General features: G+C 37.8%; 1 protein-coding gene across 1 annotated transcript in view; it reads right to left on the bottom strand.

Moving 5' to 3' along the window:
• Positions 1-17,480, bottom strand: part of LOC111562817 (protein kinase C epsilon type-like) — a 106,889-nt gene that overhangs the window by 64,903 nt on the left and 24,506 nt on the right. Inside the window, exon 2 of the mRNA XM_023261554.3 lies at positions 76-139. Within this exon, the coding sequence (XP_023117322.2) occupies positions 76-139 (64 nt within the window). The remainder of the gene's footprint in view (positions 1-75; positions 140-17,480) is intronic.

Raw genomic sequence — 17,480 nt, 5'->3', positions numbered from 1 at the left:
GCTAAGTGAGAACAGAGACTTTATGTTCCACACAGACCTCAGCTGACCTAAATGTGACAAAATCAGAGTTCTCACCTTCGCTGGAAGATCCTGATAGGTCGATAACAACATACACTTTCCCCTCCGGCTCCAGATCAATCTGTAGACAGAGAGAGAATGACAAGAGGGAGGAGAAAGTTAGAGATTAGGGCTACAAATATGAGCAAAAATCTGCTTTTTTGAGTTCCTTTTAACAGAACAGAAAGACAACTGAATAAGCATGATGATTCTTTTGCAGGTTTCTGTGATTTCTTCATGTCCTTATGGCAGTTTATTGCAGATGGACTAAAGATAATGAGATCTTTGGAAACTAGAAACCCACACTGAAAAATTTCAATATCTCTTCCATGAGATTACTTCTTCTTAAGAGTTATGACTCAGCAAATTTCCACAATCAGTCGTTACGGCCTTGAAAATACATGAACATCCTGCAGCAGCTCTGCCTCACGTGACTCGACTCGCTCTGCAGCCCCTTGTTCAACTCTCCCGGGCCTCACAGTTCGAAAACCTCTGACTTAGAAGATGCAGAAAGCGGCAGGATCATGTTTCAGATTTACAGACAGGCCCATGAAAGGGACACATTGTCTACATGAATCTGTTGGAAGAGAGGCGAGCATGGAAAGATTTGCTGCTGAATTCACTACAGGGAAAGTCCTCTTGCAGTTCGTCAATGACAAAAACGGAGGAATCTAAGTAATAAAATGCTAAAAGCTTTACTTTTAGCTGTCACTGTGCAGCTTCACTGTAGTTTTATCAACAGACAGATCCTTTTAAAAAATGCACAGATCAATAGAAACAGGCAGCACATTGCACCGCTCTGCCTTCTCGACTACACATTTTCTGTCAGCTACAGTCAGATATGTGGCAAATATGACAATGTGAGATTTGGTTTTTTGCCTTCTGAACCTCAAAACCCACTGGCAGGCCTGACACAGATGTTATCTTTAAACAAAAGAAAAAAAAATCACCAAAACGACACCGTTTACCAGAGGTGGAAACTGTGAAAATAGAAAAAAAATTGACATTTTCAACTTTCTGGTGGTCTTCGAATAAATTTTCAAAAAAATTATCCAAATTTATCTTAAAATCAGGATATTTCAACAAATTGCTTTACTCCATGTGCCTCTTTAAGAAGAAATTAAATCTGGTTTAACCAGATTCTGTAAAAATCTAAAAATTCTGCACTCCTGTGCAAAATAATGAATTTATAAGTGATTCAGCTGCAACAGTCACGTCACAAAAATTCAAGGACTTTATTGATCAAACTTGGCTGAACTGCAGGCTGTGTAAAAAATTTAAATAGTAAAATATCTAGTGTGTGAAGTCAAAAAATCTGAAATCAGAAAAATTACAATTCTACATGTCACATGTAAGTAATCGTGGAAAATAAATGTTTTAATCTAACCAAATTCTGTAAAAAACTGTGCTCCTCTGTGCAACCATGAAGCCAGTATGATTCAGCTACAACTGACAGTCACGTGGCAAAAATTCATGACTTTTCAGCTGAACAGGGCTGAACTGCAGGCTGTGTATAAATGTAAACGGTAAAATACCTATAGCCATTGCGTTATTCCATGTGTCTCTTTAAAAAGAAATTGCCAAAAATTAACGGTTTGGTTTAACCAGATTCTGTAAAAATCAAAAGACTCTGTGTTCCTGTGCAAAATAACAAACTTTTAAGTGATTCGGCTGCAACAAACAGTCACGTGACAAAAATTCAAGGATTTTTTTGCTTGAACTTGGCTGAACTGCAGGCTGTGTAAAAAATGTAAATATTAAAACATCTACAGTGTGTGAAATCCTAGTTATTTCTTTAATATGGGTAACACAATATAAGCTTAAAATCTGAAAATTACAACAATTCTACATGTCACACTTAAATAATTGTGGAAAATAAATGTTTTAATCTGACCAAAATCTGTTAAAAACAAAAAATTTTTATTCACATACTTGTAAGACCAGCTACACTTAAAATCGTATTTCATCAATTCTACTTGTCACCTTTAAGTAATTGCCAAAAATCAATGTTTTAATCGAATCAAATTCTGTAAAAAACAAAGAATTCTGTGCTTCTTTGTGCAACTGTGAAGCCATTAGTGATTCAGCTGCAACCAACAGTCATGTGGCAAAAATTCATGGACTTTTTGATCGAACTAGGCTGAAGTGCAGTCTGTGTTTACACAGAGCAGTGAGGAGACAAGGAGGGAAGCAAAATTAAAATTACGTCATAAAACATTGACAGTATGTAGAGTAATATTTGATTTTTTTTAAAACCACAAATAAGCACATGGAAAAACATTGTACATGTTGACTCCATGCTTTTTAAAATTTTTGCAAAATATATATTTTCAAATCAACTTTCGTTCTTTATTTTTTATGATTCATGAGCATTATAACTGTGTCAAATTGCACAGAAGACATGTTTTAGTTCACTCTCCTTCTAGTCATGGTTGTTCTGTTTCCATAGAGGTGCAGGACTTTACAATGCTGTGAAGAATCAGCCCACAGTGAAACAAAAAACACCCAGAAACTGCTTGGGCTTCGGAGGATTAATATCATTTTAAGTTTATATATTTGCATTTGGGAGCGTGGTTTGGACTAAACTAGACATCTGAAGGTATTACCTGGGCTCTACGAAACTGATGGATATTTTCTTTTATTATTTTCTGCCAAAAAATGCAAAAAAAAATATAATATATGACTCCGTAAGGAAAATAATAGCAAGCTACAGAATCTAAAAATGACTTAGCTAAAGTGACTTGCTTTTACCCTCCTGTTAAGTTCAGTTCTCAGGAACAGTGATGATGTTCCTGGGTCAGTTTGACCAGGGACATGTTTCATTATCCAAAAATGGTAGAAACCAAAGAATCCCAGTAAACACTGTTTATATCTCATTATTAACTCCATTACCAACCACTTCAGTCACTACTTAGTGCAACTTCTCACAGATCATGGTTCAATGAGGATAAAACACTCTTTTTCATTAATAATGCATGTTAAAAAAAAAATTTTAACGGTCATTGGATAGACCTACATATAAATACAATAGTTGTACATAACGTAGTTTTTTTTTGGTTTTTTTTTGTTTTACATTTTGATTTTTTTTCTTTTTATGGAGTTGACAAATGAACACAAGACACCTCGTCTGTTCAGGCTGCAAATATGTGAAACTTTCATTTTACATTCGATTACACTTATTAAGTAAAGCAGAAGAAGTTTCATACCAAAAAAATACTTTAAGCATTTCTTTAATTGAATTTTATTTTACAATTTTTAACTTTAAAATGGGCCAATACAATAGTTGTACATAACTTAGATTTTTTTTTTAAAAAAAATGTATTTTACATTTTGAATTTTTTCTTTATATGGAGTTGATAAATGGACACAAGACACCTCTTCTGTTGAGGGTGCAAATATGTGAAATTTACTATTTTATTTGATTACACTTATTAAGTCAAGCAGAAGAAGTTTCATATTGAAAAAATACTATAAAGATTTTTTATTTATTTATTTATTTTTTTTAAACTTTAGAAAGAGTCAATTTGACCCGAAGCATAACAGGAGGGTTAATCTAATTTAAGATTTGTCCCCCAAAAAATCCTAAAAAGACACCAAGAAACCACTTGGAGTTCAGAGGGTTAACATTTCTGCATGACCTCATGATGACGCAATGAAACTGAGCCTGACAGCACAAGTTTGTAGCTGCACGACAGGCCCTGTAAATGCACTCTACTTTACATGTAGCTTTGAAAGAGTTTTCCACAACATATCGGAAAATAGTATCTTCTTGAGCGACCCGACAACCTGTGGGAAACTGCGTGATGGTGACATCCTGTTTGGCCAAAATCTCGCAGTATCACTTGCAACACAGCGGTAATGTGGCAACATGCACAAGAAAGAAAGTCGGAGGGAAAAACAGCACTGTGCTGTGAGACTTTCTGCGAGCTCGAGGTTGACACATATCCTGTCACACACCCACATATCGTATATACACCTCACACACAAACACACACACACACGTATGCAGAGGAGTCTGACTGAATGCAAGGAAAGAGAAGCAAAGAGGAGTTTTAGGAAGTGCATTTAAGATATCTGATGGAAGCAAGTGGGTATCGGTTGAGGGGTTCATGGAGTTCCTACCGGCAGATTGAACCACCCACAGCGTCCACGATATCATCCCCAGTACACACACATTCACACATTCACACACTGTGAGCAGAAGTAAGCTCAGTGCAGCGAAGGCGAACAGGCGTGGGTTCAGTAATGTATACAGTAAGAGATGGAAAGCAGAGGGAGAGACGGATGAGGGGGAGGACAGAGAAAGTTTGTTTGAGTATGGAAGCGCAGGAAGGAGGAAACCATCCCTGATTCCTGTTTTTTGGGTTAGATTTAGCTAGATTTTTAAAAATCCGTTTTCGTTTGGTTTAATGCATCTCCATCATTAAGAAGCAGGACGGTACACAGCGAGCATTTTGAGGCCTAACGAGGTAATTATTCTCATCCATCTGCATTTTCTAGAAGGAACGGAAGGAAGGAAGTCATTGTGGCAGATGGACAGATGAGGGAGGCAGAATATCGCTGTGAGGGAGGGGGAGCCGCTCTGTGGTGTCACGGCTGAATAAATTATGAACGAGAAAATTGCCAGAACGCCACGGAAATTTGGCTTCTGCTTTTGTTGCCAGTGACAATCAAAAAACAAGTGCCGGCGTTGTCCTTCTGTCAGATATAGAAAGAAGATCTGTAGGTGGACTGACAGCATAGTGAAGTGTTTGTTTCTACATCCATATACGCTAACTTTAGACTTGATAGGACTATTTTTTACAGAAAGAGCTGTCACTGTGATTAGCAGAGAGCAGACTGACTGGAAGATTGACTATTACATAAGATGTAAAACAAATTTGTGAATCTTTTTGTGATTAGTTTTCCGAAAAATTACAAAATGACACCACTTATTTGACAGAAAACTGCAAAAGCAGAAAAAAACATCAGATTTCCAATTTTCCGATGACCCTTGAACTATTCATAACCAAATCTAAGCTTAAAATCATGATATTAAAAAAAAAAAGAAATTTATTCTACATGTCTAATTTAAAAATATACAAAAAATGTACCATTGGCACTAACCAGATTCTGTAAAAAGCGAAAAGAAAAAAAAAATCTGCATTCCTCACATAATCATGTAGCTATTAGTGACTCAACTGCAACCAACAGTCATGGGACAATTCTGACACCTTTCAGCTGAACTACAGGTTGTGTTTACACAAAACAGATAAGAAACAAGTATGGAAACATAATCTAAGTACAAATGTAAGTAATAAAATATGTATAGTAAACACATGGACATGCACATGTTGATTACAGCATTTTATTTTAGGGAAATTAATAAAGAAATTTAGCTTGTGTTTTTCTTTTTGAATGATTTATCGCATTTTTACTGTGTCATACTGCACAGAAGACATTTCTGAGTTCTCTCTAATTCTAGCCATTATTGTGCTGTTTCCATAGAGGCCTATTGTTATTTTGTTTGAAAAAATGAAGGTTTGTAAGCAGGGCAACTAAACTACCGAGTAAGGATTCATTTGGTGACAACAGCTAAAACCACAATAATAATACAATGTAAAAGTAGCAGGATTGTCCCAGTCAAGTTGTGTTTACTCCAGATCCAATTCTCGTCATTTAATCTTCAACATCTGGTAATACCTGATACCATTTTCCAAAAAAATAAACACTGCAGTGATTGTAGATTAGCTGGAGTATCTGATGAAGCCTCTTGCTGTTTGGTATACCGTAGCTACCAGGTGAGGTTCCATATTGGGAAGCAGAGAGCATTGTGGGGGTTTAGCAAGTAAAAAGGCACCATGACAAAGTCTTATGTGAGGCTTAATGACCTCCATCCAGCGGCGCTCATGTTAAATCAAGCCAGTCAACTAGAACAGCATTTCTATATCCCAACATGTGTCCATCAACTAAAACATGAGTATCAAAACAGGATAAATAAGCACTGCACTCAGTTCATGTTGTCAAGTTACCAGTTTTTTGTTAAAGCTGGATTAAGCACGAAAATCACTCAGGTTTGCGTTTCCTGTGTAAAAGTGCAAATAGCTTAATTTCATTCATTCACAAAAGAAAAAAGCAATTCAATAAAATACAAAAACAAGTTTCTAAACTTCTAAATGAAAGGGAGCAGAAAGAAGAATAAACTTATGCAATCTGCCCCTTTATAACAAATATATACATAAAGAATTGGTCTTAGACTGATACGATACCAATCAATAAATAATTGTCTTAAGTGGCCCTGATTATGACCTTAAGATCTGGAATGGGACTAAAAATTAGTGTAGAATTCTAAAAGTTGAAGTCTAGATCACAATTTCTGTTTGAATACTATAGAAAAACTTGCATTAAAACAAAAGTCTCCCATTTGTACATGGTCTGCACTTCTTTGGCGTGTTTCTACCTTTGTGGTATTCAAAGGGCTTTACAATGCGTTTCTCATTCACACCTATTCAGGCACCAATGGCGACGACTTCAGGCTCACAATTCTACATGTGGAGGGGTGGGGAATTGAATTGCCAATGCCCAGGTCTACCACCTGAGCCACAGCCGCCCTATTTATTGGTTTGCAAGCAGAAACAAATAAATACTACAGATTGAATCAAGACTGAAGCTGGATGAGCCATAAGAATCATGTAGCTTACATGCAGGATGATGAAGTGCAGTTTATAGACGAAGTGCTATAATGATTTGATTCATGCAGCCTGAGGATAGCGGTCATGGAAAAAGAAGTAATGGAAGGTTTGAATGAAGACTTTGTGTCCTGCTAATGGGCCTGATGTGCAAACTCAACCTCAGCTACCCTACAGAACTCAAGAATTTCCTTCGAACAAATGCTGTCAAAATCAACCAAAGGTAATTTATCTTTGAAATAAACAGATGTTGTGACTAAAGGAATGAGGAAAATTATTAATCCACGCAAAATTTTCCTAAAACTCTGCCGAGTTACACGCTACGGTCGCTAATAAACTAGCGGTAATGATGATTATGATGTCGCCAAGCAGAGAAACAAACACAGCACCTCCCTTCCTCCGAGGTCGCAGCCAGCCCTCCATTCATCTGCTGCTCACTGAGCGTGCTCAGACTCACAGGTGCAGAAGTCAACTAAATATAGAGGCAGCAGAGGAAGGAAAAGGCCCCTCAGTGTGGATGCGCGTGTGTGTGTGTGTGTGTGTGTGTGTGTGTGTGTGTGTGTGTGTGTGTGTGTGTGTGTGTGTGTGTGTCCACCATTTTTGTTGGCATGCGTTGATTCTCAAACACATGGCGGATGCACTAGCTGGGTTTTACTCATCCTCCCTGTTTATCTGAGCACTCACAGCTGTACATGCTGCAGGTTACAGGTCAGAGGAAGGCTACGAAGGAGCAATTTACACTATCAGTGGAGGAAGAAGGAAGAGGTGCTTGGATCCAGAGCTGTAAAACATACATGTGCGGCCACATTAAAACCACCTGCTGAATACTGTGCAGGTCCCTTTCTTTCTGAACTGAAACAGAAACTGAAGGGGTTCTGCAGTACCAGGCACCAAGAAGCTAGCAGCAGATCCTTCATGCCCTGAAAGCTGTGAGGTCGGGCCTCCATGCAGAACCCGAAGATCCTCAATAGGAGAGAGATCTGGGATTTTGGGGGCTATATTTTACACTGTAAACTCTTGGTCATGGGTCAGGGAATACAGCTCCCATGAAGGGATGTACATGACCATTCAAAGTTTGGGGTCACACAGACAATTTCATGTCTTTCATGAAAACTCACACTTTTATTCATGTGCTAACATAACTGCACAAGGGTTTTCTAATCATCAATTAGCCTTTCAACACCATTAGCTAACACAATGTAGCATTAGAACACAGGAGTGATGGTTGCTGGAAATGTTCCTCTGTACCTCTATGGAGATATTCCATTAAAAATCAGCCGTTTCCAGCTAGAATAGTCATTTACCACATTAACAATGTCTAGGCTGGATTTCTGATTCATTTATTGTTATCTTCATTGAAAAAATACTGCTTTTCTTTCCAAAAAAGGACATTTCTAAGTGATCCCAAACTCTTGAATAGTAGTGTATGTGGTCTGCAGCAATGTTCAGGTAACATCCACAAGACTGCAGGATCCAAGGTTTTCCAGCAGGATATTCCCCAGAGCATCCCTTGTCTTCTTCCTGCTAACATTTCTTCATCACCCAGCTGGACCCAGCTGGACTTTCATGCAGTAGAAAGGGGTCAACATGGACACTGACTAGTCCCATATGCAACAAGCTGTGACTGGTGAACACAATACTGCACCAAAACTGACTCAATGTGACACCAAACAATCCAAACCAAAGGCCTAAAATGACCCAAAAAGTAACAAAATTATCCCCAAAGCATGTGAAACACACTAAAAATTACACAATGACCAAAGTCAGATCGAGATTACTCTACAAAGGTGTAAAATGACGACAAAAAGGCATAAAGTGACCCCCAAAAGATGGAAGGCAACCTCAAAGAAACACTAAATAATGTTAGAAGGTTTACTAGGACCACAAACAGAAGGAAATTTCCCCACAAAGGTAATACATGAAGCTATAAGGATGCAGAATGACCACAAAGACAAAGAAACGAAGAAACACAAACATACACAAAACAAAATAAACCTAGGGAACTATACACCGACCATAACAAACCCTGTGAGGTATCAAACAATTCCAAAAAGGCACAAAATGACCAAAAAAAGAGCAAAATTATCCCAAAACACGTGAAACATCCTTAAAGAGACACACAAGGCTAAAATTAGACGGAAATGCATACAAAAAGATGCAAAATCAACACAAAAAAGGCATGAAGTGACCCCTAAAAATGCAAAACAATGACAAAGAAACACTAAATAAACCTTAGAAGAAGATGTATTATGACCACAGAGATGGACGTGATTCCACAAAGGCAACAGATGAAGCCAAAAAGATCCAAAATTACCACAATAAAAGGTATAAAGTGACCCACAAAAGATCTGAAACAACCACAAAGTGACACAAAATAAACCTTAGAAGATGCAGTGTGACTGCAAAGAGATGGACATGATTCCACAAAGGCAACAAACGAAACCAAAAAGATCCAAAATGATCACCAAAAAGGCATAAAATGACCCTCAAAAGATGCGAAACGACAAAGAAACAGTAAATCAATCTTAGATGTACTATGACCACAAAGAGATGGATGTGATTCCACCAAGGCAACAGATGAAGTCAGAAAGATCCAAAATGAACACAAAAACCACAAGGTGACTGGCAATAGATGCAAAACAACCACAAACAGACACAAAATAAACCCTAAAAGATGCAAAACAACCACAAAGAAACACTAAATCAACTTTAAAAGATGCACTATGACCACAAAAGAGATGGACGTGATTCCACAAAGACAGCAAATGAAGCCAAAAAGATCCAAAATTACCACAAAAAGCATAAAATGACAAAATAAACCCTAGAAGATGCACAAATATAAATAAATGACCCCACAAACGTAACGCATAAAGCCAAAGAGATGTAAAATGACCACAAAGACACCAAAACACCAGAAGCACAAAATAAAACCAGAGAAGAAAAGGGGAAAAGACTGCACTGAGCATTCTGACAAGCTGTTCATCCTAGCGGTGATAATATTTTCAGCAATTTTCCCTGCTGACTAGATTTAAACAATGCTACCAAAATGACATTACTACCAAGTGTAACATTCAAATAAGTCAAATGTGTCCCCACATAAGATTAGAAATGACGCATCGTGGTGCTACGGAGATGTACACACTTTGCACCGTCTTCGAAGTCCACAAACATCGAGTATAAATTTAATTTATACACCTTTTTGAGAACATCCTCAAACTGTACGCTTATTTACAGACAAAACACACACACACACAAGCACACACAAGCGAAATTAAATTGCAGGCTTTAACTCAATTGAGCAGGTTTCCCTCCATCCTACCTCCTCTGTACTAATGCATCTGAAGCGAGGTGTGTGTTGTGTCGGTTATAATTGTGCAGCTCTGAGATTAGCGTTCAGTCTGCTCGACGCTGGACTGTTTATCAGAATTACAAACTGATTTTTTTTAGGGGCAAAAAATACAAATCTTGTGCTAAAAACCGACAATACATTATAAATAATCAGTAAATTGAGCTTCAAAAGGATACTACAGTTCAGTGTGTACTCTCAAAATACAGCAATAATTAAATCAAACTGTTGAAATCACATCTTTGATCAATTATTCTGTCTGATTTTTTCTCCACTGATTCAATGTTCATGTCAGAAAATTGTGAAAAACATTATGTCACACAGCCCAAAGCCTTACGCAAAACGACTGACCCCATTAGCATTAGTATTAGCATTACCTCCCTATTATTTATGGAATTGTGGCTTTTTTTTCAAATTTTCTACTGTTTTTTTTAAAAGAATTGCTCTTTTTCATAATGTCTTGAAGAACAGTCACTTCACATTTTACTGCACATTCTATATGAGCATGTGAGAAATTTAAAAAAAATCTTGATTAATCAATAAATTTTGTGTTGATTGTAGGTCTAATAATAACATTTGCGTGTTTATCGTATTAACTGGGCAGCCGTACTGTGTCTGTGTGTTTGGCGACAGCTCCTTGTGATTCAGATCGACCCAAAAACAAAGATCCTTCAGAGAGTCATGACCCTCGTCCACACCTGCTAGATTTGTCCAAGCACACACACACAAAGACACACAATAACACACACAAACATGTCCACAGTCTGTCAAGGTTGAAGTGAAAGCGCATGACTTGCTTGAACTCTGGGCTCAGCCTCGCTCTGGACACTGTACACAAACAAACCTCTCACACCCTCTGCATGCTTTTCACCAAAGCCAAGTGGAAAATAAAGACTGTTTACATAAAATATAAGTCATTCTTTTGCAGAATTCAAACACCCAGATGTCCAGTACTGGTTGAGACTTGCACAAAACACAAAACACTCAGTCTGCTTGCACTGCCGGACAATGGAATTAGCATTTTTGGTGGTTTGCCGCAGGATTTTAGCATCTAAATTCCAAAAAAACAAATATAAATGTGAGAAAAAAAACAATCTGAAAACTATAAACATGCAAAACTCTTGGATGCTCTTGGAAGAGCGGTTTGTGATTCAGCAGCATGAAAGACGAGCATCAAAGGAGGAAAATCAGAGTGAGGCTGACAGAGAGACAAAGCGACAGCGAGAACAGGGAGGACATTGTGTTTTATCTGTTTGCAGTGACAGCGAGCACACGGCCGCCGTGGACTGACACACTGCAGACCCTGTACACACACACACACACACACACACACACACACACACAGAGAGATACTTGTGAGGGCCCTGACTCACATAATGCTGTATTAAACACACCCTGAACATAAACCCCTACAAGGCTAGGTATCATATTAAAGTTCTGATTTGATCAGTATTGATGCCAAAACAATACAAATGCATGAACCAAGAAAATGCAACATATTTAGTCGAAACTAGCATTCAAATGATGAACAAAATCAGAAGAAAAATGCAAATCTGGCTTTAGTATGTTTAGTATGGCAATTCCATAAATTTAGAAGATCTGCAAGTGACAGATAAATACTCAGGCATGAAATCAGTCCACCTCCAAAAAAACCCAGACACTTTTTTACAGCTAATATCCTAGCCTTATAATACCCAAACTTACCAAATCTGTAAAAGACACGTTCAGTTAAAAGCCTCTAACACCAAAGCCAAGATAACCCTGAATACATCATTATTACTCATAGGGATGGTAATGATTAACTGATAAAAATTGAACTGATCAGAAATATGTTAAAGGATAACGGCAAACGCGTATTAACTGTAGTAACCTCGTTGTCCCACCAGGTGTGGCCTCTTACTGTTTAAAAACTCAGAGGTCATTTGTGTTTAATACAGTAGTGACTCAATGAGGCGATCCCTCAAACTATGAGCACCGTTAGCTAACAATAGGGCACCATGACAGCGACTTCTGTAGTGGTTAATGGGTTCCGTTGGTATACTTTCAATGAATAATCAATAATCAATAGACTATCAGCAGTTCCATAATGGCAGGCAAAAAGCATTGGCAGGTTTTAGCTAACGAGGCACCATGACACAGACTTATATTGAGGTTAATGAGTTCCGTTGGTTTAGTTTTAATGAAAAATCAATTATCGATAGACTATGAGCACTTCTGTGATGGTAGGCAAAAAGCATCGAGAGGTTTTAGCTAACAACGGTGCACCAAGACAGATTTTCATAGTGGTTAATGGGTTCTGTTGGTTTAGTTTTAATAAATAATTAATTGTCTATAAACTATGAGCACTTCTGTGATGGCAGGCAAAAAGCATTGAAATGTTTTAGCTAACAATGGAGTATCATGACAGACTTCTGTAGTGGTTAATGGGCTCCGTTGGTTTAGTTTTAATGAATAATCAATTATTGATAGACTATGAGCAATTCCATGAGAGCAGACAAAAAGCATCAAGAGATCGTTAACTACAGACCAAAGAAAATTGCTTGATGCTTAAAATGTCTATAACTAATTAGGGACAATCCTGACAACTTTTAGGTTTGAACTAGTCTAAAAGTAAAAACACATTCAGAAAACATACATAAGGTCTAACATTGTCAGAAAAATACTCTGTATTTTAGAGCCATTAAACCAATTCTTTAGTTGTCAGAAAGTAATACATGCCACTGAAATTTGTGTCACTTTTTCGTTTTGTGATGTGTACATGTGCAATAGTCATAAACAACACGAACACATCACGCTTCAACTTTTGTTGCTGCTTGATACAAAAAACAAAACTTGTATAGTTCTTATTTTAGAATCCTAATCTGCAAGAAAAGTCTGTTTGATACGTCAACATTTACGCTGTTTTAAGTATTCTTGGATACACCGAGTTTTTAGTTCTTTTATTTACTTTGTTTTCAAGAGACATGGTTTGTTTACATGCTGACTCTGCACACGCACAGCAAAATCGGTGACAAACAGGAAAGAAACACTGAAAAGGAAGATTTGTTTGCAAAAAAGAAGCACAGTGGTGCCAGTTGTGAGGAATTCTTTCAGCTTTTCAGCACCGATGACCAAAAACAGGTATTCTGTTGGCGGCCTCCTGTGTTGTTGCCACAACACAAGCCAGATTTGAATACCATCCAAACCAAAAATTTCAGATGCCTTTGCCAGCGTTACACCAGATGAGAAATGTTCCAAACACAAAGACAAATCACTGATGCCATTAACTTTCCACTTTGATGTGAAACTAGTTACCAGAGTTACTGATGAGGGTTTGAAAAACATGACGTGGTCACTTGACAAGCTATGAAACACCATCACGCACCTATTTTCTCAAGGTGCCAACCCAGAGCTGAATGAAAAATGCAAGGCACAAGTTGAAACAGAACAAGTGGAATTTTATGCAGCTGCAATGGACTTGAACTGAAAAGTTGCTGTTTGCCAACTGACTTTCTCAGACGATTTTAGAATAATAGAGCAGATTGCATCTTACAGTTGGTAAGTTCTACCCATACTATCTTTACTAAGCTGTTTTTTCACATCACAATATCTACACTACCATTCAAAAGTTTTCATGTTTTCCATGAAAACTCACACTTTTATTCATGTGCTAACATAACTGCACAAGGGTTTTCTAATCATCAATGAGCCTTTCAACACCATTAGCTAACACAATGTAGCATTAGAACACAGGAGTGATGGTTGCTGGAAATGTTCCTCTGTACCTCTATGGAGATATTCCATTAAAAATCAGCTGTTTCCAGCTAGAATAGTCATTTACCACATTAACAATGTCTGGACTGTATTTCTGATTCCTTTAATGCTATCTTCATTAAGAAAAAATGCTTTTATTTCAAAAATAAGGACATTTCTAAGCGACCCCAAACTTTTGAACAGTAGTGTATCTTTTTCTGCCAATTAGCTGCTAGCTAACGCGGTGGAACTACATTTAATTGTGCACTGTCCCTGCAAAAATGAACAAATAAACTAAGAAAAGGAGTCACACTGAAGAGAAAGTTCACTTCTAAGCAGAGCAATGTATCCCTTATGAAATACTCCAAAAAACCCTGCAGTCACTGATGCACTGAAATTATTACCTTTTACAGCCAACGCGCTGCAGTCATTTTACGACAAACAAATGGACGCATTAAAACAGAGCAGGGAGGATGCGGGACACACACACACACTCAGGCCCTGGAGAATAACTTCATACAGCTGCTGCTAATGCACTGGATTTACTTCAAACAAACCAGAGCACACACACATACACACATTTAAAGACACACCAGTCTCCTGTCGGCAGCCACTCAGGCCCGTCGTCCTCTTTAGCCAGGTCTGTCCGGGCCTAATTTGTCCCTGATGAATAAGTGATGCTGCAGCTTTGCAAACAGACCGGCTGTGGCGACACATTTACATAAACACACGTGATTTCTTTCTTTGCATGATTACAAGATTTCAGGGTTTTTTTGTAGCGTTAAGAAGGAAAACTGTCAGAAATCAACATCACAAAGAACCAAAAGCTATTTTTCCGGCAAGCAAATGTATATTTCCTCTTCGTGACCCTCTGTATTAGCGTGAATGAGGACATTTAAAGCTTGTTATTGTCAGATTGCAAAAACATTTAAGAGTTTTCAATGATTTTCTCACACATCTTTTGCTGAAAATAGCAGACGATGTTTTATTCTGAGACTTCTGAGGCTGCATCGTCTCTGCTTTCTAAAGTCACTGGAAGCTGAAGAGCGACAACAGCAGCTGTGAGTCAAAATTGCCACAGGAGATCTGAATAATTAAAAAAGGAAAACTCCCGGTTATCTGGGTTAGTCTGATCAATACTTGTGCATATGGATGTATTTCTCTGTGTGCCAATTAGTCGATCCAACCCACTCACCAGTCAGAGGGAGCGCTGTTGGAAACATACTCCTACTACCACAGTTTTAGGTACATTTTCTGCCGTGTAAACTGTATTTTGGATGCTTTAGAACAATAGGAGGCTTTAAATCACGATAGAAGTAATCATTATTTAGCTGGCGGTGCTGACCAGATGCTGGCTCTATCTGTCCCACTGGATTAAACAGCCACGTTGCCAGGCTTTTTCCTATACAGATGGATTGTTAGAGCTTCCCAAAGTGTTTTTTTTAAAAGTCAAAACCAAAGAAAATTCACCAAAGAGTCTTTTTTTAAACCCGTTTTCTTGTGTGGGTTTTCATTTATTTGAGCATAATGGACACTTTTGTTCAGGAAATAGGCAGAAATAGAAGGAAAATGCATAGATTTCTGTCAAAAAAGGCAACACAAGCTTACTGCTTTACTCAAAAAAGACTGTCTCTAAGCAGGAAAAACTGCAGGAGATCTGTTGTCATGTTGCGCAGGACTGTTGCAAGGAATCTTAATAGTGATCCGAGTTTGGGGCGGCACACCTCAGAGCTCGTACATTCATGTTCTATCATCGTAGAAATATTTCAAAAACACGATCGATCTCAGCTTTTAAAGACACGCAGACCGTTTTACATGCTTTTATCTCATTGCGCTTGAATCACTGCAGCAGCCTTTTAACATGAACGAACCAAAAATCCATCAATCGACTCCAGACTGTACAGAACTCAGCTGTCAGGCTTTCAAACAGAACCGAGAGAGACGATCACATAGCTGCTGTTTCAGACTCTTTACACTGACTCATGTGTTTTAGGTTGGATTTTATTTTAAACGTCTTTCATGTTCTGTCTACCAAGCTGTATTTCTTACATTTTAGTACCAAAAATACCTGTATGTACTTTGATATCTGATCGATGCGTGGACATATTGAGCTACAGAGAGTTACAGCACAGTTAAAGTAGTTAGTTTTCTAAATGCTGCAATTTAATGGGTGTAGCATGAGGCTGCAAGCTGAATACAAGCACAATTATTGTCCTAAATGCTGCACCCGAATGGCTTTTCATTCTGTTATTTACAATTTATTTGAGAGAACATTTATGTTACTTTATATACGTTGGACATTTTTTCTTTTTTCGGTAGGTTGCAGCAGCTTTAACAGACTTTTTAAAATGAATACCTCCATTCTGTTGAGTAAACCAATATCAGAGAACTCAACTGTGATTTTTGTGTACTGTTACACCTCTATTTTTAAAACACGTATTTATTCTGAGAGTTTTAATCTCCTTGGGACTGTCTTTTATTTCTTTTCATGCTGTTTTTATTTTTTGCCAGCAATGTGTTGGTTATTCCAGACAAAATTGTGTTTTAAAACTTTGATTTACTGCCGAAATAAAGAATATTATCACCATTTTTATTGCAGCTCAGACTGTTATTGACTGAAAATCCATGCTTGAAGTGTTCTGGAGGCATTGTAAGATTTTATTATGAGGCTGACAGTCAACTTTCAGGATTTTAGACTTGAAACTTGAACACTGGATGGAGGAAATGAAGCCCAACTGCAACTAGTGGCAGTGTAATTGCAATCTCACCTGCAAACAGCCCTCTTTATTTTTTGGCAGCCATATATGAATTTTAGTTTCTGATGTCAGACGATGGAGGTAAAGGAATAATGAAACTGGTCCATCGAACCCCAACTGGATCGACCATTGGAAAAGTCTACAAAGGTAGCAGTGCACATGCTTCTGAGATCATCTTTGTTATTATTTCTATGTGTCTACGTCTGTGGGTTCAAATGTGCATCTGTGCAAAAGGTGGCAGTTGTGGTTTCACACAGATGAAGACACAGAAATAACGGAAGAGACAGAAACCGAGATGAAGGAGAAACACGTGCATTGCCCTCCAACTGATTCGTGACGCACTTAAGGGAGACAAACACACAAAAACTCAGGGAAAAAGGTGCATAAAACTCTGAAGCAAATCCAGAAGTATGCAGGAAGTGTGTAAAGCCATGCCTACACATGGCATTTCCACTATAAAGCCTTTACTGCATGTGGACATACAGTTTTACCCATCACTTCACCAAAGTCATCAATATATCTGACTTAGTTAACAGCAGAGCAGACAGATACTGTATTTCTGAGGCCATCAATAGTATATGAGAGGATGTAAAAGTCAATATCATCCAGTTGGTATGTTTCCAATGAACAAACAACATAAACATATTCCAACAACACATGTACACAAAATGGTGTTCATGCCGGAAAACAACTGATATTTGTACATTTGACACACAGTAAAGTTTCCCACACACTGATTGTTAATCTACTGAGCTACAAGCAGTTCCTCTGTGTTTTTTTTTAACTCCTGTGACATTTTTCCTCACTGCAAAATAAAGTCCTGCACCTCTATGGAAACACAACGACCATGAAAAGAAGGAGAGAGAACTCAGAAATATCCACTGTGCAGTATGAGACAATTATAATGTCATAAATAATAAA

The sequence above is a fragment of the Amphiprion ocellaris genome, chromosome 16 (assembly GCF_022539595.1).
Source record: "Amphiprion ocellaris isolate individual 3 ecotype Okinawa chromosome 16, ASM2253959v1, whole genome shotgun sequence".
In the NCBI taxonomy this organism is placed as follows: Eukaryota; Metazoa; Chordata; class Actinopteri; family Pomacentridae; genus Amphiprion; species Amphiprion ocellaris.
Note: the sequence above shows the minus strand (reverse complement) of the source record. Positions and strands in the feature narration are given on the sequence as shown.